At 43.1% G+C, this 23,330-nt stretch overlaps 2 protein-coding genes across 2 annotated transcripts in view; one reads left to right on the forward strand and one right to left on the reverse strand.

Annotated features, from left to right (window-relative positions):
- Window positions 1-9,525, forward strand: part of LOC115139460 (cadherin EGF LAG seven-pass G-type receptor 2-like) — a 112,422-nt gene extending 102,897 nt beyond the window's left edge. Inside the window, exons 21-34 of the mRNA XM_029676875.2 lie at window positions 1,584-1,751; window positions 1,908-2,031; window positions 2,256-2,456; window positions 2,717-2,891; window positions 3,006-3,118; window positions 3,266-3,348; window positions 3,584-3,710; window positions 3,802-3,912; window positions 4,125-4,255; window positions 4,506-4,594; window positions 4,750-4,911; window positions 5,429-5,671; window positions 5,804-6,026; window positions 7,407-9,525. Of these exons, the coding sequence (XP_029532735.2) occupies window positions 1,584-1,751; window positions 1,908-2,031; window positions 2,256-2,456; window positions 2,717-2,891; window positions 3,006-3,118; window positions 3,266-3,348; window positions 3,584-3,710; window positions 3,802-3,912; window positions 4,125-4,255; window positions 4,506-4,594; window positions 4,750-4,911; window positions 5,429-5,671; window positions 5,804-6,026; window positions 7,407-7,413 (1,957 nt within the window). The 3' untranslated portion in view covers window positions 7,414-9,525. The remainder of the gene's footprint in view (window positions 1-1,583; window positions 1,752-1,907; window positions 2,032-2,255; window positions 2,457-2,716; window positions 2,892-3,005; window positions 3,119-3,265; window positions 3,349-3,583; window positions 3,711-3,801; window positions 3,913-4,124; window positions 4,256-4,505; window positions 4,595-4,749; window positions 4,912-5,428; window positions 5,672-5,803; window positions 6,027-7,406) is intronic.
- A 2,116-nt stretch (window positions 9,526-11,641) lies between these two features.
- Window positions 11,642-23,330, reverse strand: part of LOC115139465 (dual serine/threonine and tyrosine protein kinase-like) — a 32,254-nt gene continuing 20,565 nt past the window's right edge. Inside the window, 10 exon segments of the mRNA XM_029676890.2 lie at window positions 11,642-11,943; window positions 12,104-12,238; window positions 12,328-12,442; window positions 13,073-13,186; window positions 13,287-13,419; window positions 14,516-14,672; window positions 14,940-15,069; window positions 17,458-17,634; window positions 17,772-17,855; window positions 18,150-18,388. Of these exon segments, the coding sequence (XP_029532750.2) occupies window positions 11,756-11,943; window positions 12,104-12,238; window positions 12,328-12,442; window positions 13,073-13,186; window positions 13,287-13,419; window positions 14,516-14,672; window positions 14,940-15,069; window positions 17,458-17,634; window positions 17,772-17,855; window positions 18,150-18,388 (1,472 nt within the window). The 3' untranslated portion in view covers window positions 11,642-11,755.

Consider the following 23,330-nt stretch of genomic DNA (forward strand, 5'->3'; position numbering starts at 1 on the left):
TCTACTTTGTGCATGACACAAGTAATTTTTCCAACAATTGTTTACAGACAGATTATTTCACTTATATTTCACTGTATCACAATTCCAGTGGGTCAGAAGTTTACATACACTAAGTTGACAGTGCCTTTAAACAGCTTGGACAATTCCAGAAAATGATATCATGGCTTTAGAAGCTTCTGATAGGCTAATTGACATAATTAGAGTCAATTGGAGGTGTACCTGTGGATGTATTTCAAGGCCTACCCTCAAACTCAGTGCCTCAGCCAAGACCTCCACAAGTCTGGTTCATCCTTGGGAGCAATTTCCAAACGCCTGAAGGTACCACGCTCATCTGTACAAACAGTAGTACGCAAGTATAAATCCTCTTATGGCTGCGATCCCCGTACAGGGATCAACATCAGGGGGAATCTCAGAGCGACAACTAAAAATACAACGTCGTAACATTAAACATTCTTGAAAATACAAGTGTCTTACATCCTTCAAAAGATTAGAATCTTGGTAATCAAACTACGTTTTCCGATTTAAAATAGCTATTACAGAGAACAAATACCATGCTTTTGTTTGAGAAGAGCGATCAACAACAAAAAACATTTTCCACCATAACAGTTTTTACACATTCACATCTGAAGGTAAAATTATGACTTACATTCTGATATCTTGCTCTTATTTCTCTTGCTGAGGGTCCCAGTGATATAGCCTAAATCAAAACATTTGGTAACCCGTTTGTGCCGTGAATTCCATCTCTATCAACTTTTTACGGAGCATTCAACGTAATTACACATAGTAAACAATCGTTTATCTAGTCATGGTTGGTTTCAGTGCATTCCTCTGGATGTTTTCAACACAGCCAAACTTGATTGTTTTTTTTGCGGGGAGTATTGACCGAAGTGAACTGATTTGAAGACAACGAGCAATGACTTCATTGCGCACCAATAATTTTAACGAAGCTTCGTTGATTGACTGTATTTCTGCCCAATGACCACTGATCTTCTTGAAATCTAGCTGGGTAGATAGCCAATGAGCTGAGGTAAACGCCAGTATGTGATGGTTATGGGTTGGACCACCATCCCTTGTTTGTAAACGCACGCGTAACGAACTCCATTCTCGCCTTGACCATCAGAGTTGTTGCAGTCACGCTTGTTACGCACAGCAATGTTTTGGAAAGTAGTATTTTGGAAAGTGTTTTTTCAACGATTTCATTGAAGACATCATGGCGAATAAATCAGGAAAAGCGAAGTCCAAGTCTAAGTATACAGATTTGCACCAGTTTATAGAAGAGATTGATCGGGAAAGTGAGACAGATTTTTTGTTTGAGGAATCTTTGAGTGTTATGATTCAAACAGGAGCTGAGGAGCTGTTTCTGCAAGGACACTTTACGAGGATTAAATGTCAGGAAGTGTGAAAAACCGAGTTTAAATGTATGTAAACTTCCGACTTCAACTGTGTGTGTGTGTGTGTGTGTGTGTGTGTGTGTGTGTGTGTGTGTGTAGGGGTTAAGGGAGGAAGAGAAGATGGTAAAGTATAGGTTGCTGTCTTCTATGCTAAAGTATTATTTAATGATGGTTTTGTGTGACGTCCACTAGGGTGCCCAAGCGTCCTGTCATCAACACCCCTGTGGTCAGCATCACGGTCCATGACAACGAGGAGCTGCTGCAGCACACCCTGGACAAACCAATCACTGTGCAGTTCCGCATGGTCACCGCTGAGGACCGCTCCAAACCCATCTGTGTCTTCTGGAACCACTCCATACTGTGAGTTACACACACACACACACACACATACACACACATTAGCTATTTGAACTTTGAGCTGTAGAAACAAAGGTTTTTAGAAAGGCTCTATAAAGGATTAGGTTGAAACCAATGAATCCACCATTGCATTGTTTGACTGTTTATTGTGTTTGTCAGAGCGGGGAACGGAGGCTGGTCAGCTAAAGGCTGTGAGATGGTGTTCAGGAACAACACTCACATCAGCTGCCAGTGTTACCACATGACCAGCTTCGCTGTCCTCATGGACGTCTCCAGGAGAGAGGTGAGAGGGGCTACACGATGTATCACAAAAACACCACACAACATTCCCCTCATACTTTCAGACCTAACATTGCATACAACACTACAAAACTACTCCATATAGACTTCACATTGTAAACTTCACATAGATACCTCAATGCACCACAGGCCACACCCAAAAGTGGTCTTGTTCACTATAATGACCAGAAAAAGCTCTATTTAAACTTCCCCTTCTTATCTTTTCAGAACGGTGAGATCCTGCCTGTGAAGCTGGTGACGTGGAGCACAGTGGGTGTGACCCTGGTCTTCCTCTTTCTCACCACCCTCTTCCTCCTCTGCCTGCGGGCCATGCACTGCAACAAGACCAGTATCATCAACAATGGAGCCACTGCCCTCTTCATCTCCGAACTCATCTTCATCCTGGGCATTAACCTGCCAGACAACCCGGTAAACTACTGGAATAAAGTTATTCTCTATCTACCTTTAATACTGTATTTGACCTCGTGTCCCTCTCTACCTCTGTTCAGCACTTCACTTTCAGTATCCTACCTTTCCTCTCATTTGTATTTGGAATAGGTGTCTGACATATGGATCTGATTCAAATCAAAGGAAAAAATAAGCAAAGCATTCAGCCCATTTTGAGGCCTGTCATATCCAGTATTATATGCTCTCTCTGTCTGTGTGTGTGTGTCTGTGTGTGTGTTTAGTTCATGTGCACAATCATTGCCATCTTGCTGCATTTCTTCTACCTGTGCACCTTCTCCTGGCTCTTCCTGGAGGGCCTGCACGTCTACCGCATGCTGAGCGAAATACGAGACATCAACTACGGACCCATGCGCTTTTACTACATGATCGGCTGGGGCGTGCCGGCCTTTATCACAGGTCTGAATAATACACAGACACACAATGCCAACTCATCATATATCCAGTTAGACTGTAGTTATTTTATAGTTACTGGTAGTTACTAGTGGTTTGTTTGTTTGTTGTGTTGTCCAGGCCTGGCGGTCGGACTGGACCCAGAGGGTTATGGGAACCCAGACTTCTGCTGGCTGTCCATGTACGACACTCTGATCTGGAGCTTGGCAGGGCCCATCGCCATGGTGGTGTTTGTGAGTACACTCCACCTCTAATACAGTGTATTATATTACACTCATATGATATGGTGGTTGGTGTGTAATCTTTGTGTAGCTTGCGTTCAATATTAGTAGCTTATTATGTAAATGATGGTGCATTAATACATTGTTTGTGTTTTCCAGATGAACATCTTCCTGTACATCCTGGCCTCCAGAGCATCCTGCTCCATTAGACACCACAGCTTTGAGAAGAAAGAGCCCCCTGTGTGAGTGTCCTGCCGCTGCCTGAATAAAAACAAAAGGGAAACTACACTCATTCTGTCATTAACACAGGCATGCTGTTGTACCCCGAGGAAACATGACTACCGCACTTTATGGACAACGGAGAGTGTGCATTGTGTCATTGAATTGAGAGTGAAGCTGCCAATTCACTAAACTCTGAAAATGCACTTATCCCAATGTAACCTTGTGTCCTCATTTAACGTGTGTGTGTGTGTGTAGCTCTGGGCTGAGGACTGCGTGTGGGGTTCTCCTCCTGGTCACTGTAACATGTCTGTTAGCTGTACTCTCAGTCAACAGTGACATGATCATCTTCCACTACTTGTTTGCTGGATTCAACTGTCTCCAGGTAAACACTTTCTTCTCTGACTTATACCAGGAATCGGTACCTCGCTCCATTGGTTTCTTTGACTTCCTCTTCCTTTGGTCTGTCCATCCAGGGTCCCTTCATCTTCTTCTTCCGCATCGTCTTCAACAAGGATGCCAGGAAAGCCATGCGCTACTGCTGCAGCCGCAAGCGCCCAGATCACATGATCAAGTCCAAGCCCTCTGTGAGTCTCTCCCACTATATAGGGACACCAGTCATCCAAGGCCTTAGTAGAACAGGAACTAGTACAGCTATGTACAGCTCCATATCATACCTTTAGGTTTGGCCTTGTGTTACCAAGGACAATGAACTAAAGCATCAAACAAATAAAACAGAATTTGGTGTGATGACTTACTGCCTATTAACTTATACCATGTCCCTCTCCTCCTCCTCCAGTCATATAACTGTACCACCAGCTACATGGATGGCAGACTGTACCACCTGCCGTTTGGAGACTCCAGTGTGTCTCTGAACGGCACCCTGCAGAGTGGCAAGAGCCAGCAGAGCTACGTCCCTTTTGTCCTTAGGTACGGCAAGCCCAGAGGGACATAACAGACCCCATGGACACAAGCTGTTCAGGGCCTCCTGCATCATTGTGTATTAGAAAAAAGTTTACTTTACAAATGAATTGAAAATGTATATTTTCTGATGGTCTATTATGTACAGTAATACAAGTAGAACAGCCCTTTCAGATACACGTAGTAACTTTGATTGAGGAGATGAGGGCTTTGTGTTTGTACGTTTATGTCCTGTTACAAGTCCTGTTGTGTTTTTCAGGGATGATGGTGGCCTGAATAACAGCCAAGCACACATCGCTCTGAATGAACACGGCTCACTCTTCCATGAAACTAAAGAGCATTTAGATAGTAGGTCTCCCATTTTAATGTGATTAGGATCACTGTGACTGCCTTTAGCAGAGAGGCATACAGACGGTTATTTCATATGGTTAATATATGTATACAAAATATATATCTGTGCAATTCTCATTGGTCATCATCTTAACGTGTGTGTGCAACAACAGATCCCAACTCGGACTCTGACAGTGACCTGTCTCTGGAGGACGACCAGAGCGGCTCATACGCCTCCACACACTCCTCTGACAGCGAGGAGGAGGAGCCCTACCCAACAGAGGAATGCTGGGAAAGCATGGCCTCCAACGTGTCCAAGAGACCACACCCTCACGGTATGACCTCACACCTATAATCAACCCAGTCATCCACACTCTATACGACCTCATACCTTCAATGCCTCACTCTCAGTAGACCACACCAACATGGTGGTTGTGTTCCCCTGCTCAGACGTTGCATGCATCAACCAATGGTTGCTGTTGGGCACCAGGTTGCTATAATGTATGATGTGGTTAGCTGATTTGTAAAATACCTATCTAGGCGTTGTAAGATTTGGCATGCGTCAGCAACGCTTTGGCAGAGGAACGCGCCCGGTTTGTCACCACAGCCCCATCCACTGTGTGACCTCAGACCTTCTTGATAATACTGCTCCCACACTTTTAACAGTTCACCACACCCAAACAGCACACACTGACCAGACCTTCAATAGACTACACCTACACTGTATACAATTGTCCAGGTGTAAATAAATCCACTTCTGAGCAATACATGAATGTTATGAATTTGACCATAGGTTACACCATCATTTAATGCATCAAGCATTTAAGATGTAGTCTTAAAATTGTTCCCCAGATAACAACCTGAGTAAGCTGTACTGGCCAGTGGAGTATATGACGACAGCCAGCAACAGTGAGGGCCTCGGGGGAGCAGACAGGCTGAAGACAGAGTCTCTGGCCAACACTGAGCTGGGCCAGACTCGGGACACCCGAGGCATGCCAAGCGAAAGGCCAGGGGACAAGGCAGGTAGCTATGGGAAGGATAACTTGATGCTGCTACTTCCCAGTCTGCCCAACCTCAATGCACACCCACAGAAAGGTTAGCAACAAAACTAAACATCCACACTGCTGCAACATTCCTCCACATGTTGTTAGTTCAACTGTATATCTCTGTAGGGGTGGGCTTTCCAGAACTTTGGAATTGTTTGAGAGGATGTGTCTTCAAATTCAGGAATCCTGAAGAAGAAGCAGCTCTCCCCCATCGCAGAGAGAAATGGTATCAACCGCATCCATAACGAGCTGTCAAAGAATGCTCCAGGCCACGCCTCCTCTCAGGGCTCCTCCTCCAGTGAGAGCCGAGGGGGCCGGGCCAAACCCAGCCTACCAGATCAGCTGAATGGTGTCGGCATGAGCATCAAGGCGGGAACAGTAGACGGTGACTCGTCAGGATCAGAGTGAGTGTCATCCAACACAGAGCACCAAACACAAAGCAGGTTCAAGCATAATACGCAGAATACACCGCTCTGTCTGAACTCAACCCAGAGCAGATCACAAACACAGCAACATGTACAGGTCAACACAATGTCATAGAATCAAAGCAACAGCTTTAGATGGAAGTTAAGAGATTTCTCAGTACTTATGTATTTAAATGTTGTTTTATATGTTGCTGGATACAGTATGTTACATTTTCTGTTGATCAGTCTGCCAGGTTGATGTGTGAGAATTGATGTCCCACTGAATGTATCTTGAGCACCCCCCCCCCATCACCATTGTGTGTAGTCCTCTGTCCTCCTCTATGTTCTGGTGATGTTAGCATGCTGGCTTGTCAATAGTCCAAAACATACAGCACCGTCACATTCTCATCAATGAGCTCAGACACCAATAATGTCAAGCAACTTCCGTGATCAGGTGATTTTATTCTATTGCAAGCATTTCGCTACACTCGCATTAACATCTGCTAACCATGTGTATGTGACAAATAAAATTTGATTTGATTATTGGGAACAAAATACTGTTCCATAAACAGAGGGACTTAGTAAAAGCTGATTTCAACAAGTTAGATTGTATATTAACACTTTTTTGTTTAGCTTTGATTGCTACCATTATACAAGTGGCTTTAAAGCAGGAATCAGCAGTTAAAACATAACAAAGCGCACTCCCAGCGCCTATTTCGTTACAAAGCTGAGGGATGGGGCTAGAGAAATGTACATTCATAGACAGAGCTATGGATGCAAGGACTGACCATCCATGATATCAAAAGTATCATTTTAACTATGTTTTAATGCTATATAGTGTTTGAAAACATTTCATTTGTTTACAAACATTGGAATGAAACAAGCTGATATGATGGGGTCTGACAGTTACACTAAGCTCCTGAGGCATTTCGAAGTTCTATTCTTCAAGAATCAATAGGTACATATTATTCATTTATAGGTCAAAAAGATAGTTGGGCAATATCATTTTATTATGAAGAGTGTCTACAACGCTGAGTCTAAAAGCTTACGAACCACCCTTCTCTGTCCTCTCTCTCACTCCAAAAGCCATAGATTCTTATTCTTTCATTTTATTCACTGAAGCACTTGATCCTCATTTGAAATCAGGATCACTGTCTTCATGTCGATGGATCATTCAGCCCTTACAGCCATCCTTCACCCCTTACAACCAAAATAAGAATCCCATGTGTGTGTGTGAATAATTCATTCATTTTTTTCCAGTTCCTTCTATTTTCCCTGTGTTGTGTTTGTCACCGACACCACCCCCCTCCCATCGCCCTGTTTTCCCAGCAGCCGCCGTAACACATATGAGCAGGCTGACGGAGGGGTGTGTCTTTGCAGGTCATAGAGCCCAGCCCCTCATCGCCACGCACATTTTTCTCTGAGTGACAGGAGCTGATGTATGAGGAGACACAGAGCATTGGACTGTCCTCAACTGGAGATCCATGGAGTACCCTCTCTCTTCCCCCTCATTTTTTAAGAGGGTGCGTGTGTGCGCGAGAGAGCACGAGACCGAGCCAAACCTCAGGAGTCTCTGCACTGGCCCAGGCTTGACAGCACTGATGGAATGAGTCTCCCTCTTTAAAAAAAATATATATATCATTGTTTGTTTACATACTTGAAGCAATGTACTTTTTAAAATAATTTACACTGCCTGACCAGATGTGCTGGTAGTCAACTGGAGCAGATGTTTCGTTTTATGTTTCAAACTCCGGAGATACGAAGTCCTCCTTTGGTTGTGTCATTTAGCTGTCAGATTTGAAACGTTCAGGGAAATTCCTTATCTAATTTGTAATTTCAGAAAGGGTCGCCTGTACAGTTGTTTTGTTTGAGGATTTAATTGTTCTACTGAGGGCTGAGGCCAGTTTGAGTTTTGCTGCAGTGTAGAGAGGACTCACTCTTCTCCACTCTAGTCTCAGGAAGCTGCCAGTCTGAGCAGTCAGTCCAAAATGTCCCCAGACTGAACAGGAGACGGGGACAGCTCCACCCAGCTGAGTTCAGGCACTGGAGGAAAGGGACTCCTGTTGGAAGTGTGGCTGGAGAACTGGGTTGTGGACAGTGAGGCCATTGGGTCTCTCAGTATTGCAATGCCCCGTATTGGACGCGCTCTGTAAACAGTTTCTCTCACTATTGACGGATGTTTAATCAAGGCAACAGTGACCGGACAGCTGTCATCCAGAATGAGAACGCCTGCCTTTCTCCACCACTTCGCCTTTGTTTTATTACATCGTCATTGGAGGAAAAGAGTGCGCGTGTCAAGAATTTGTATAACAAGGACTTTTGATACATCTTGACTTTTGTAAAGTGTTGGGAGCAAATTTTTGTAAGAACATTGAAGATGCTCCCGTTTTTGTCCAAGGGATATTTGCCTTCATTTGAATCCGTGACTAAATTACTTTGTATTTTATAGATCAGATATGAAGGACCCATTGTTTTGTCAAATACTTACTGTAATACTCTTTGAAATGTATTCCAATTTTACTGTACAGAGTTGTCTGTAAAATGACATACACTAATACTTCATGCAACATATTGAATCATACTGCATAAACTGTACACACCTCAGTCAGTGCTCAAATATACCGTACACCACTACATTCCAACTATTGAAAAGCAGTTCAGGCAATTTATTGATGTGTAGGAAAGAACCTGTTATTTCTCTTGCATATTACTTGTTTTTATGTCTTAAAAGGTCTTATCATTCATTTAACATTACTCCACAAGCACCAACGCAGCCTTCATCTGAAGATTTAATAACACTACAGTTCCTGAGAGGATTGTGTTTGCACTGGTGCTCCCTAAAATGAAATGAACGGACATCTGAGAGCATTCTCCATGATACAATACCTCAACAATATGTGCCAAGTCAAGGGAATTTCTGCATTGCCAATTGTTTCTTAAATGTTTTCCTCTTCTTTTTTTTACAACAACACTATGGTAAATACAAGGTGAAGCTTGGTAAAACATTTGCTGAAGGGTTATTGAATATCAGGCCTACAAAAGAGTTCTCTCATTATCGGGATCCTAATGAATCACTTTGTTGAGACTCAACTGTGAAGAGCTCTAGATATGCTACTCTCATACTCCTTATCTGGTTGGTACGAACAGTTCATAATTGGAGCTCCAAGCAATCAACTGCTTAAAACCAAGACCTGTAGTAGGTTACTGATGTCAAAGCTTTAGTGATCCAGGGTAGATATGACTTGTATTTTTCTAAGATAAATGGCTTTCTAAAGGAATTTTCCAAAATGCAATGAGTAAAACAGACATGCTTTTAATACAGTGGTATTGTTTTTTATGCCTTCAGGGGAAATGGCCTCCTTAGCCTATTCAAAATATTACATAACACATGTAGGCCAAGCAGTTTGTAGTAGAATGCTGAGCTTTAGTACAGTCCAGTCATTAGAGCCCTCTGGTGCTGAACTGCTACCGAAACACAAATAAAAATGTATTGGTCATTGCCGGTGTAGCAAAATGCTTGTAACTTCAAGAAGAATCACAGATTAGTCGTTGAAATTCAAGTCTTTATTATTTTGTGTCGTCTGTTTCAAGGGGACACTCCTTGCAGGGTAGAACATTCCCATCTTTAGTAGCTGAGGCTCCACTGCGCCAACCCAGCATAGCAGACAGTGCCCTGCCCCACCCCACCAGGGTCGCCAGCACTCCTCCCTCTGGGACCGGCTCACTGTGCCTAACCTTGGAGGATACCTGGCACTTCAGGCTCTCAATACGCTCATGGAGCTCTTTTGTCAGATGGTGGCTGGCGCCCAACTTGTACTTGTAGTCTACAGTAACAGAGAAAGTAAAGAGATGGAGAGGACTTGCTACAGTTCATATGCTCAGATACATTGAAGTGTAGGGACACTTTGACCAGGGATTACCATTCTCAATATTTTGTAGAATCTGCAGGGTCTCCTTCTCAATCATACACACCATAGGGAGGGGAATCTGAAGAAGAGAGTTGCATGATTCAGCTTTCAGGGTCATGGACATTAAGATATGCACAATTAATGTCATCAGCAACTCTCACGACCAGTATTACCCTTTCTACCATTGAGCTGAGGTGAAGGAATACGGTTGGGGTCTCTTACACTGGTTTTGCAGTCCAGCTCATGCTGCATGATCATGGCCTTGCGTTTGGGGTCATCGGTCAGGCAGTTGATGTGGTAGCCTCTCCGATGGGCCATCTTCCACTTGCTGATATACTTGGTGGTGCCCCAGATAGAAAGCATCCGGGCAAAGGAATCCTCCTCTGTGGCGCACAACAATGGTTACTTACATCATTGGTACTTCAGAATAGTGGGGGAGAAATGTTACTGGTGATAATACTCACTACCCTTCTCCTTGGGTTGGGCTGCAGGTCCTGCCTAATGAAAGAGGGACACACACCTAAACTGTATGTGATGACATCCCTGATATCAAATGTAGTTGTCTGGATTGGACCAAACATTACAATGTCCTTTCTAACAAAGTTACCTCTTCATAGTCATCCTCTTCATCCACACCCTCTGACTCCGCGCCACTCTGTCCCTTGTCTGACTGCACGCCGGTCCCCCCAACAAAGCCATCATCCTCCTCCTCCTCCTCGCTCTGTGAGTCACTGAGACCAGAGTGCAAGCATTTACCTCATGCTTTGGTATTCCAATTGTATGAGACTATATTCACTATAGTAGTGACCATAGTAGTATAGTAGTGACCATGACTAGGTGAGACTACACCATTGTATTTCTATGGACTATACGTACTCCAAGGTGGGCTGCTGTGCAGTGTGAGCCGTCTCAGTCTTCTCCATCCCCAAACCTCTGGATCACAGAAGTATAATGTAGATGTCTTCAGTAACTTCAAATAAACATTCAATGTATTATAGGTTAAACAAATGCGGTCGCTTCTTACCTACTTGGTACACAATGGCCAGGATAGTCTTGTTGCAGTTCAAAAGCACTTGAAAAATGCTGTTGTCAGCTATGACACGTTTCAGAACTCTCAGAATACCTCATTCTAGAATCTTAATATTCTATCCCCTATAATATCTTAATATTATAACATGTGCAACAGGCGTATAGATAGCATCACTTCCATCTTCTGTATTAGTGTGGACAGTCTAAATTTTCCTGGGGTCGTTATCCTGCTGGCATCTAAATGATAAAGATTAGTTTATTATCAGGGAAATAGCAGTATCCTCTAAGGCTTGAGGACTGGTGCTGTGAAGATGCTGAAAACAGAACCCTATTTAAGAGTGAAGGGAAACAATTGATTATTTGTCAAAATCATTTTATTTAAAAATTTAAAAAAATGAATTTCATAGTATTCATATCAGAACACTCTGATAACCAGTTTAAATACAGTCTAAAATTAATACTTGTATATATAATACTGCGTTTATTTATTTTTACTATATTTCAAATGTTTTATCTAGTAACAATCCTATGACCAATCAGCAATTAGCATGCCAGCTAAGTCGGAAGCATAGTGTCTGCTAGAGTTTGTATACTATGCAAATACACACGGCACAAACACATTTGTCAAGTGTCAGCTTAAATAGTGTATATATAACTCCTGTAAAGGAAGAGGACAACTGTCTTTGACAATCTTTATTATTGGCCTTCCAGAAACACACTGTCATTTTTCCATAAATACAACAAAAAGTTTTTTATTAATCCTTTTCAACAGTCTGTGGTCCTCTCTGAGTTTCAGTTTGAGTCCTCCAGGCTGCTGCTCTTCTGATCTGAGCCACAATTGCAAAGCCGTACCATGATGCTTTGCAGGCTGGGCTCTACGATGCCGAGCAGTGGCCTCTGGGAAGGGTCTCCATTCCAGCAGGCCTCCATCAGCTGCCAGCATTCCTCATCAAAGTTGGCCAACCGTTCGGGTCGCGCGCCTGCAAACAACATGGGCACAAATGAGGCCCGGGCAGCTCTCTAGTCCAATTCAGCTAACACACACCACATCTCATCCACAAATAGACACACTGTAAATCCTGGATAAAAGACAAATGTTACAACAAGAATTTGTATTTTAGCTGTGGGTTTGCACATCACCTTTTTTAACATTATTCCACAACTGGTCCTTGCTGGAGCATTTCTCAAAGGACTCTGGGAGTTTGACAGAGCCAGTGCAGAGGTACCAGAACAGGATTCCAAAGGCATAGACATCCACAGAATTATCATACTTTCCTGAAGAAAGAGGTGAGACTTGGGGTTTAACCAAAGAGTCTAGAATAAGAGATGATGCAGCAGTGTGACCGAGTAACAGGATAGCTGACCTGTGAAGAGTTCGGGGGCCATGTGAATGGGGGTTCCTACAATGCTGCCGGACATCATGGCCTCTGGCTTACAGAAGCCCAGGTCTGTGATCTTGGCCCGGTTCTGTTTGTCCAGCTGAGGGAGGGACAGATGAGGAACACTTTTGGCAAGACGTGAAACTTCAGGACCATAAATATTGGTTTCTCAGGGAATATACAGTCAAAAAAGCATACCCTTGAGTCTTCAATACAAAGAAAGTAAGTGATTTTATCCCCCAATTGTCAACTCAAAACTAAATTCCAAAAAGGTCAGTACTCAGAGCATCCAATGCCCCAGGACATTCAATTTATGAGTGAAGTTAAATCATTTTCCATAACTCTGTCCTAACAATACAGCTATGTGTTGTAGCCTGTGACCTCCATTTCATGAAAATGCAAACATAGTATGTCTCATTAAACATTGCCCCTTATTTTCACACATAGTTAAGTCAGTCAGAGGACACAGCAAAACAGTGATATATGAGCCAACCATCATACTGTGTAGGCTGGGCTATTCTTACACTACCAAGCAAGCAACACAGGTGGAATATGATGGAAATAATGAGGAATTCATTGGTGTGCGGTGCTGGAGCATTTCCACTGAGCCATGATGCCCACAGCTGAATCAGCTCAACATTAGAACTGATTTGATGAATGGATAATGTAGTGATCAACGCTAGTGTTACACATTTAGCATGAGTTGAGATGACCTTTAACCCTCACTCACCAGCACATTCTTTAGTTTGATGTCTCTGTGCAGAAGCCCCTGGCCATGCAGGAAGCGAATGCCTTCCACCACGTCCAGAGCGATCTGGAGTCTCTCCTTTAGTGATAAACCAGCCTGATAGAGAGCGAGGAGATGGGGAGGTAGGCCTCAGTGTGCCAAATCACTTATGTCATCATAAGTGCTAGATTAGGGTAAATGATAGATATGGGATTACCTTCAGGCCTGTGTAGAGATCTCTGTGAAGCCTCTCCATGATGAGCAGCACAGCAATGCTGGAGCCGCCGCCATACGTGTGGTCAATCACCGAGCCGTGCAGGTCCACCAGGCGCTCGTGTTTAGGGAGGGACCTGAGCAATAGAGAAGGTAGGAAAACAAAGCTCCTACATTTTTATATACGTCCTACCCACTGTGTTAGTAGAAATGGTGGGGACGGGGGTTGCATTGGAATATATATTATATTGAATTCTGCTTATATCACGCTATACCAGAATAAAGATAAAGTTGAAATGCAGAGACTCCGAGGCCATTGATTGAGTGCTTTTGAAGTGACAGGCTACAGATTTACAACCCATCTCCGCGGGCACTGTATCAGCACAATGGACAGCTCCCTACACACTAAAGTGAGGTCGTTTTGGTAATAGTGTAATTCCCCTATGTGAATGCAGCCATACACACAGCGGTCTTAACAAAATAAATGAGTCATTCATGCAGGCTTAGAATACCGACAACTACTACAGTGAGAAGCAGCCATGAAGTTAAATCACAGCAGTCTTGCCAAACAAATAGGCCCGCTTGAAAAATCATGGAGCCCATGAGTACAGCACAACGTGATCAACCAGCATAAAACTAAAACTGAGGACGCACAAGTTTCAACTGAGGGGGCTGGCCCGCAAATACAGTACCATCACTTTTCCATGGTGTATGAAATTCTTCTATCAGTCACAAGGGGGCATTGGCATCACAGTTCCAACACTAGCATCTGCCCACAGACATGAGTGGTTACTTCTCTATGAACTGTATTAGTAAGCTGTTAGAGCAGGTGATCCGTGAAATTACACAGTGAAAGGCTGCAGTTATATGAAATTAACATGCTGTACACTAAACACAGCACCAGATGCCAATTCATTGCCCTAGAGGAAAAACATCTGTCCTGGAGAGCAGAATATGTTTCGTTATCCTAGAGGGTGTTGGTTTTACCAGTACATGCATTATACAAAGAACGGTCACCACCAATAACAATAGTTTTGTTGATGACAAATGAGTCTCACCATTATTATTGGATGATTCTTTTTCACTTGACTATGGATCCATTTTGATAATGCAAAACAAGTTCACTCAGTTGACATCCTATTTACTATCTTATCTTAGCTTATTAAAGGCATGCTTTATTGAAATGATAGTCCATTCAGCAATGGTTGAGGTCCACAGGCTGGGCCAGCTCACCTGGTGTAGTGAAACTCCAGGGCCAGGTCGTTCCAGTGCTTGTCATCAGGTGGTACAACTGATTTCAGAGCGCAGGGATAGCGTCCCCCCCAGCTGTCACACAGATAGACCACTCCATACTGACCCCGCCCCAGCTCTGGCCCAAGTTTGGGCTTGCCTGCCAGGAAGAGAGAAACATGTCAATACATTTTCATACAACCAACAGTGACGTCGCCAGTGACATCAAAGTAAACTACTGGTCAACTTCATGAAAAAGTTGTTAAGTTTGTCAGTCAGAAATACAGATTTGTGTTATTGTACTGTGACTGGTATAGGTTCTGGGCCTTTTTAGCACGTGAGAGCATGGAACCCAGGCAGAGTGATTACTGTCAGTGCCAGAGCTCAAAGCCCAGTGGATAGAGCAGCTAGTATGTGTGTGTCTCACCATGCAGTAGCACGTCTCGGAGGGAGCGGCTCTCCAGAGACAGGCGGGCCAGCCGCGGGGCGTGGTCCTTCCTCACACGCAGCCACAGGTCCTCAGTACGCTCCAACCGCCCCGTGTGGCCTTCCTCCAGCTACACACATACGTCATTGGTTGAAATGAAGCCAACAAATGTTAACGACACTCCAGATACTTGTAAACTCATAAGATCATCATAAGAGTACAAAACTGCAAACAGAAAAATAATCTAGGACTAGAAATCAGATAAATCATAAATAATTCTGTCAAACACAGGCCAAATAATCCATGTTTTCCACATATAGTGTTTTAATCTGTAATATGGCATCCTAGTTCAAACTGGGTTTTGTTGAAACCACTGTGATACTTAACGAGGGTCTTTATCAATGATGGGAATCACATTGTCAGTCATGTGGGAAGAACCATCACATACATTTGACCATTGAGATCAAAGGTCAAAGAAGGTCAAGCAGAAAATCTGACTTGTTTACAACACAAAATCTGTAACTGGAGAGTTGCTGAAGTTCATTTGCACACACTGTATACAGATTTTTATAATGTGTTTACGTTTGTTTATCCCCATGTGTAACTCTGTTGTTGCACTGCTTTGCTTTATCTTTGCCAGGTCACAGTTATAAATGAGAAGTTGTTCTCAACAGGCCTACCTAGTTAAACATAAGTGAAATAAAAAAATAAAGTGAGACATTGCCAGGTTTTTGAGAACCTGGCAAAACTGGTTGAAATTACAATACCAATCAAAGGTTTGGACAAACCTGATCATCCAAGAGTTTTTCTTTATTTTACTATTTTCTAAATTGTAGAATAATAGTGAAGACATCAAAACTATGAAATAACACATGGAATCATGTAGTAACCAAAAAACAGAAACAAATCAAAATATATTTTAGATTCTTCAAAGTAGCCACCCTTTGCCTTGACAGCTTTGCACACGCTTGGCATTCTCTCAACGAGCTTCATGAGGTAATCACCTGGAATGCTTTTCCAACAGTCTTGAAGGAGTTCCCACATATGCTGAGCACTTGTTGGCTGCTTTTCCTTCACTCTGCGGTCCAACTCATCCCAAACCATCTCAATTGGGTGGAGGTCGGGTAATTGTGGAGGCCTGGTCATCTGATGCAGCACTCCATCACTCTCCTTCTTGGTCAAATAGCCCTTACACAGCCTGGAGGTGTGTTGGGTTATTGTCCTGTTGAAAAACAAATGATAGTCCCACTAAGCACAAACCAGATGGGATGGTGTATCGCTGCAGAATTCTGTGGTAGCCATGCTGGTTAAGTATGCCTTAAATTCTAAATAAATCACCAACAGTGTCACCAGCAAAGCACCCCCACACCATCACACCTCCTCCTCCATACTTCACGGTGGGAACCACACAAGTGGAGATCACCCAATCACCTATGCTGCGTCTCACAAAGACACGGCGGTTGGAACCAAAAATCTCAAATTTGGACTCATCAGACCAAAGGACATATTTCCACCGGTCTTATGTCCATTGCTTGTGTTTCTTGGCCCAAGCAAGTCTTCTTCTTATTGGTATCCTTTAATAGTAGTTTCTTTGCAGCAATTTGACCATGAAGGCCTGATTCTCCTCTGAACAGTCGAAGTTGAGATGTGTCTGTTATTTGAACTCTGTGAAGCATTTATTTGGGCTGCAACTTCTGAGGCTGGTAACTCTAATGAACTTATCCTCTGCAGCAGAGATAACTCTGGGTCTTCCATTCCTGTGGCTGTCCTCATGAGAGCCAGTTTCATCATAGCGCTTGGTGGTTTTTGTGATTGCACTTGAAGAAACAGTTCTTGAAATGTTCTGGATTGACATATCTTAAAGTGTCTTCATGTCTGTTGTTTCTATTTGCTTATTTGAGCTTTTCTTCCCATAATATGGACTTGGTCTTTTGCCAAATAGGGCTATCTTCTGCAAACCACAATTACCTTGTCACAACACAACTGACTGGTACAAATGCATTAAGGAAAGAAATTCCACAAATGTACTTTAAACAAGGCACACCTGTTAAATTAAATGCATTCCAGGTGACTACCTAATGAATCTAGTTGAGAGAATGCAAAGCTGTCATCAAGGCAAAGGGTGGCTATATATCAAATATATTTAGGATTTGTTTAACACTTTTTTGGTTACTACATCATTCATAGTGTTGATGTCTTCACTATTATTCTACAATATAAAAAAAAATAGTAAAAATTTAAAAAACCTGGAATGAGTAGGTGTGTCCAAACTTTTGACTGGTACTGTATATCATTATTACAAACAGAGACTGGTTGAAAGAAGGTCATTGATAAGGTCATTTCAAACCGTTTTTCCCGCTGGGAAAGAAAAAAGTAGCCAAGACCAAACCTGATTGGATGAAGAGTGCAATAGAGAAGAGGGCACCTTATGGAGAGTGTGAATTATGGAGGTGCGTAAAAAAAGTTTCTTGTTTGATAAAAAAAGATTAGCTGAAGCCGGGTTTGGAGTGCGGTGTACCTGTCGCAGGGAGCCAGCGAAGGCATCGTGGGAGCTGTTGAGGCGTGTTCTGAACTGGGAACAGATACTCTTAGCCAGCTTGGCAGCACTCAAGCTCTCTATGGCATCCTGGGCCACCTTCCTCTTCCACTCTGTAGTGATGCCAGGAGCGTTCACAAACGTTATCCTCTGAATGATCTACATAGGGGAGGAGAGAGAGACAGAGAGAGAGAGAGAGAATACACAAGAAATAAATCAAGGTTCAAATCAATGTGTTGTTATTGCAAAGCCCTACAATTGAAGTAGATTCCTGATGCTCGACTGGGAATGGTTACCTGTTTGATCTGCTCCCAGACGAGTCTCGTAACAGATGATCCTGAATGGAAGGTCACCTCCACGTGATAGGCAGCGTTAAGGATCTGACCAGGACAGGAAGTGAGATGGAGAGAACAGAACAAGATGTGATCATTTAACTTAGACCAACTGTCTTGTAGGAAAAAAGGCAATTGTCTTTTATCCTGTCTTTTTCATTGTCTTTTGAGGAATCAGTCTATTGAATTAATCTCAAACATCCGATGGTATTTGGACATAATGTAGTACAGAGAAATAGAAAAAGCATTTCTGAACAAAACAAGCTTCATTTGACATGGTTGACATACAGTATATAAATTATGGAAGAGTATACTGTACAATCATACTGTACAATCACACACCTGTTTGAGGTGGTTGGAGGTGACATTGTGGACAGATGACTCCATGTTGGACTTCTCCAGGCTGTTTAGACAGCGCTCCAGGGTTCCTACAAAGCTCTCCCTCAGGTAATCCACAGAGCTGATCAGCTTGTTGGCCACCGCCTGGTTCAACCTCACAACTATCAGCTCCTGGATCTGGTGGATGCAAGACTTGATGTCTTTTGAGGTAACAGGCTCTCCGTTGGTCGCCACTATGACATCTGTGAGGTCAGAGAGAGAGAGAAAGATAATGTAGGTTGGTTACAGGCCACTACCATGCAAACCTCATGCTGTGACTGAGTTCATGCTATGGCGTTATAGTGTGGTCATGTTGATTGCATGGCTAGTTTCGACATTTTACAAGTAGGCTAAATGGTATTTTGTAAACTGTCAAGAGAAATGTGTGATCAGTGTGAACACTGAAGAAATTACACTTTGCTACAATGTAAAGTAGTGAGTGTACAGCTTGTATAACAGTGTAAATTTGCTGTCCCCTCAAAATAACTCAACACACAGCCGTTAATGTCTAAACCGCTGGCAACAAAAGTGAGTACACCCCTAAGTGAAAATGTCCAAATTAGGCCCAATTAGCCATTTTCCCTCCCCGGTGTCATGTGACTCATTAGTGTTACAAGGTCTCAGGTGTGAATGGGGAGCAGGTGTGTTAAATTTGGTGTTATCACTCTCACACTCCCTCATACTGACTGGTCACTGGAAGTTCAACATGGTACCTCATGACAAAGAACTCTCTGAGGATCTGAAAGAAATAATTGTTGCTCTACATAAAGATGGCCTGGGCTATAAGAAGATTGCCAAGACCCTGAAACTGAGCAGCAGCACGGTGGCCAAGACCATACAGCGGTTTAACTGGACAGGTTCCACTCAGAACAGGCCTCGCCATGGTCGACCAAAGAAGTTGAGTGCACGTGCTCAGTGTCATATCCAGAGGTTGTCTTTGGGAAATAGACGTATGAGTGCTGCCAGCATTGCTGCAGAGGTTGAAGGGGTGGGGGTCAGCCTGTCAGTGCTCAGACCATACGCCGTACACTGCATCAAATTGGTCTGCATGGCTGTTGTCCCAGAAGGAAGCCTCTTCTAAAGATGATGCACAAGAAAGCCCGCAAGCAGTTTGCTGAAGACAAGCAGACTAAGGACATGGATTACTGGAACCATGTCCTGTGGTCTGAAGAGACCAAGATAAACTTATTTGGTTCAGATGGTGTCAAGCGTGTGTAGCGGCAACCAGGTGAGGAGTACAAAGACAAACGTGTCTTGCCTACAGTTAAACATGGTGGTGGGAGTGTCATGGTCTGGGGCTGCATGAGTGCTGCCGGCACTGGGGAGCTACAGTTCATTGAGGGAACCATGAATGCCAACATGTACTGTGACATACTGAAGCAGAGCATGATCCCCTCCCTTCAGAGACTGGGCTTCAGGGCAGTATTCCAACATGATAACGACCCCAAACACACCTCCAAGACGACCACTGCCTTGCTAAAGAAGCTGAGGGTAAAGGTGATGGACTGGCCAAGCATGTCTCCAGACCTAAACCCTATTGAGCATCTGTGGGGCATCCTCAAACGGAAGGTGGAGGAGTGCAAGGTCTCTAACATCCACCAGCTCCGTGATGTCGTCATGGAGGAGTGGAAGAGGACTCCAGTGGCAACATGTGAAGCTCTGGTGAACTCCATGCCCAAGAGGGTTAAGGCAGTGCTGGAAAATGATGGTGGCCACACAAAATATTGACACTTTGGGTCCAATTTGGACATTTTCACTTAGGGGTGTACTCACTTTTGTTGCCAACGGTTTAGACGTTAATGGCTGTGTGAGTTATTTTGAGGGGACAGCATATTTACACTGGTATACAAGCTGTACACTCACTACTTTACATTGTAGCAAAGTGTAATTTCTTCAGTGTTGTCACATGAAAAGATATACTCAAATATTTACAAAAGTGTGAGGGGTGTACTCACTTTTGTGATATACTGTGTATGTATGTATGTATATATATATATATATATATAGGGGTGGTGGGATCGTTGAGGTTGTTTCTCTCGAGGTCACAACCAGCAGGAGGGGTTGGTTGAAATGGCCATACGTAGAGGTGTAGAGTTTGAAAAACTTAGTCGGCGGCATGAGGTGAAGATTCCCGCTGCCGACAGGTTGTTTGGTGGAAGAATGTATTTTCTAAAGGTGTCCTTTTGTTAGGATGAAGCATCAAATCAGTTCTCTCAAGGAGAAATGGTTTCTAGTAATAAAAAAAGATTCCATTTTTGGTGAATACGATAGCTGAGAGTTGTGTTACGGGAGACACAGACATCGGTATTTTAAATCCGGCGAAGAACGTTATACTTTCTAAGGTGTCCTTTTTCTTAGAGATGAAGTGTTGGAGCGAGAGTTCTCCTCATGGACAACTGGTTTCTGTGGAAAAGCAGGTTATTTTGGATGCAAATTGCCAGAAACATGTCGCATCTCAGTAGGAGCTCTAGTGCACTGGTTTTAAAGAAGGACCACTGAGAACTGAATTTAGCAGATGTCAGTTTCAAGATTGGAAAGGGTTTGATTATGTGTTCTACGGGGGTAGTTGTCAATGAAATGCTTTGGGTGTGGAAGAGGGGGGGGGCATTTGGTGAGTCTGCCAGAGGTTGCTGGGGGCGGGGGCCCAGTAGGTGAGTCTGTGATTGAGGTTGCTGAAGCACCACTGAGTCTGATTGAGGTTGCTGGATGTGGTGGGGGGCATAGGAAAGGAGAGGTTGCTGGGGGGGGGGGGCAGTAGGTGAGTCTGGGAAAGAGGTTGCTGGGGGCGGGGGGGGGGCAGTAGGTGAGTCTGCGATTGAGGTTGCTGGGGGCGGGGGGGCAGTAGGTGAGTCTGCGATTGAGGTTGCTGGGGGGCGGGGGGCAGTAGGTGAGTCTGCGATTGAGGTTGCTGGGGGCGGGGGGCAGTAGGTGAGTCTGCGATTGAGGTTGCTGGGGGGCGGGGGGTGCTGAAGAGGAGAGTGAAACAATGGAAAATAAAACAACTGTTTTCAAAGTGCCAAGCAATAAGAGGAAGGATTTAAGGGGTGGTGAAGGTTCTAATTCTAAGAGGAAGGTCGAGATGATAGATTAGTTGAGGATAAACAGGTTGTTGAGATGCAGGTTTCCTCTGGGGATGATAGCGAGAGTGAGGCATCTGATGCGTTACAACAAAATAGCGAGAGAAATGGGGTGGAAGGGAGGTATGGGATTGAAAAGGTACGTACATTTTTGATTTTGACAAAATTTAAGAAATATATGCAGGATTATAATGTAATGGATCCCCCCCCCCTTAAAATGAATTGTTTATTGAATCAGCAAAGTTTCTGATGTAAAAAATAACAGGTGTAGGTTTGACAAGCCCAGAAATTGCTAGACTAAAGAAGGTGATCACAAGAGTGACAAGTGAGGTACATTCTAAAGGAAATGAAAGAGTTCAGTTGCAGCCTTAACTCTGTAAAGAGATGTGTTCTGTTTCTTACTCTATTTTCAGCCAGTTAAGACTTCTTCTTTAAACATAAATGGGGCAAGAGACAGGAAAAAAAGAGCCGTAGTGAATGAGTTAATAAAGGGAAAGGGAAGTGACATAAGTTTTCTACAAGAAACGCATAGTAATATGTCAAATGAAGTTGTGGCAACAGGAGTGGGGGGGGACAGAGGTGTGTAGTCATAAACTCAATGTGGGGGTGTGGCCTTCCTGTTCTCAAAAGGTTTTTTGCCTTTGTCATATGAGGTTGAAGAGGAGGATGAGGGGAGGTTATTAAAAGTTAGAGCGAGATATCACTATGTGTTTAATAAATGTATATGCCCCAGTAGTGGCGGTATGAAACAGTAGGTTTTTTAGAAGCATCAAATACCATTGAGAAATGTAATACTGAGGATTATTTATTTCTTGCTGGGGATTTTAACTGTACAGTCAGTGATTTAGATAGAAATCACAAAGAACCTCATACAGCTTCAAGGACTTTTTAAAAACACATTATTGTAACACATGAACTATGTGATATTTGGCAGAGTTAAAATGGAGGCACGAGACAGTACACATGGGCTAATGTGAGAGAGAACACAATCTCTCTGGCCAGGTTAGATAGACTTGAGATTGATGCTCATAACCTAAGTGTGATGACCCCAGTGAGATTTTCTGATCATTGATTAGTAACAGAGGTGGTGTACATTAACGCTGTAAAACCCAAAAGAGCATACTGACATTTTAATATAACTTTATTGAGTGATCCTCACTTCAGGACATGTTTTAGTTTTTCTGGGAGAGGTAGAGGTCTGAAAAGGACAGTTCTGTATCTCTTCAACAGTGGTGGGATATAGGGGGAAATCCAGATTCAACAATTCTGTAATCAATACACAATGAATGTCACCAGATATATCACCAGATCAATGAACGCCCCAGAGTCTGAGATAGTGGAACTCCTGACGTTAGTTGAGACCACAGGAGATCGAGGCCATATTCAGGCACTCGAGAGGAAAAAAGCCGCAGTGGCAGACCTGCTGGGTATCAGAGCACAGGGGGCATTGGTGAGAAGTACGTTTCAGGGAATCTCTGAAATGGATATGCAATGGAGGGTGTTGCATGGCATCATTGCAGTTAATGCTTTTGTATCTGTCGTTAATTCAGATGTTGAATATAGTTTCGCTTGTATTACAAAAAGGACATCTATTTTTCACTGTTTTATGGAGTGTGAGAGGATAAAGCCTCTCTTTGAAATACTACAGTCTTTGTTGACAGCTGTAGGGGAGTTTACACTTTTTATTTTGGCGTTTCAATATAGTAATCAACAGAAAATAAACTGTCAACTGTTACATTTTATTTTGGGTCAAGCAAAAATGTAAATTATTCTGAGAAGGAAGAATAAGGTAGACAAAAGATATAGTAAGGATGTAAGATGGGTTTTTAAATGATTAGTAAAAGCGAGGATAAAAGTGGATTTTGAGTTCTCGGCTGTAAAAGACCTCCCATTGATTGAGGATTGAAGTGGATTTATGAAGGAGTGGAATGTTTTGTGGAGGGGAAACCATTTTTTGTTGACGTAATAAGTTGAATGTACATGTTTTATTAAATGTATTAGATTTTTATGTTTATTTAAGAATGACACAATTGTTGTGTAATTTCTGATAAGGCAGTGTGCCAACATT

This window comes from Oncorhynchus nerka, linkage group LG2, assembly GCF_034236695.1.
Source record: "Oncorhynchus nerka isolate Pitt River linkage group LG2, Oner_Uvic_2.0, whole genome shotgun sequence".
In the NCBI taxonomy this organism is placed as follows: Eukaryota; Metazoa; Chordata; class Actinopteri; order Salmoniformes; family Salmonidae; genus Oncorhynchus; species Oncorhynchus nerka.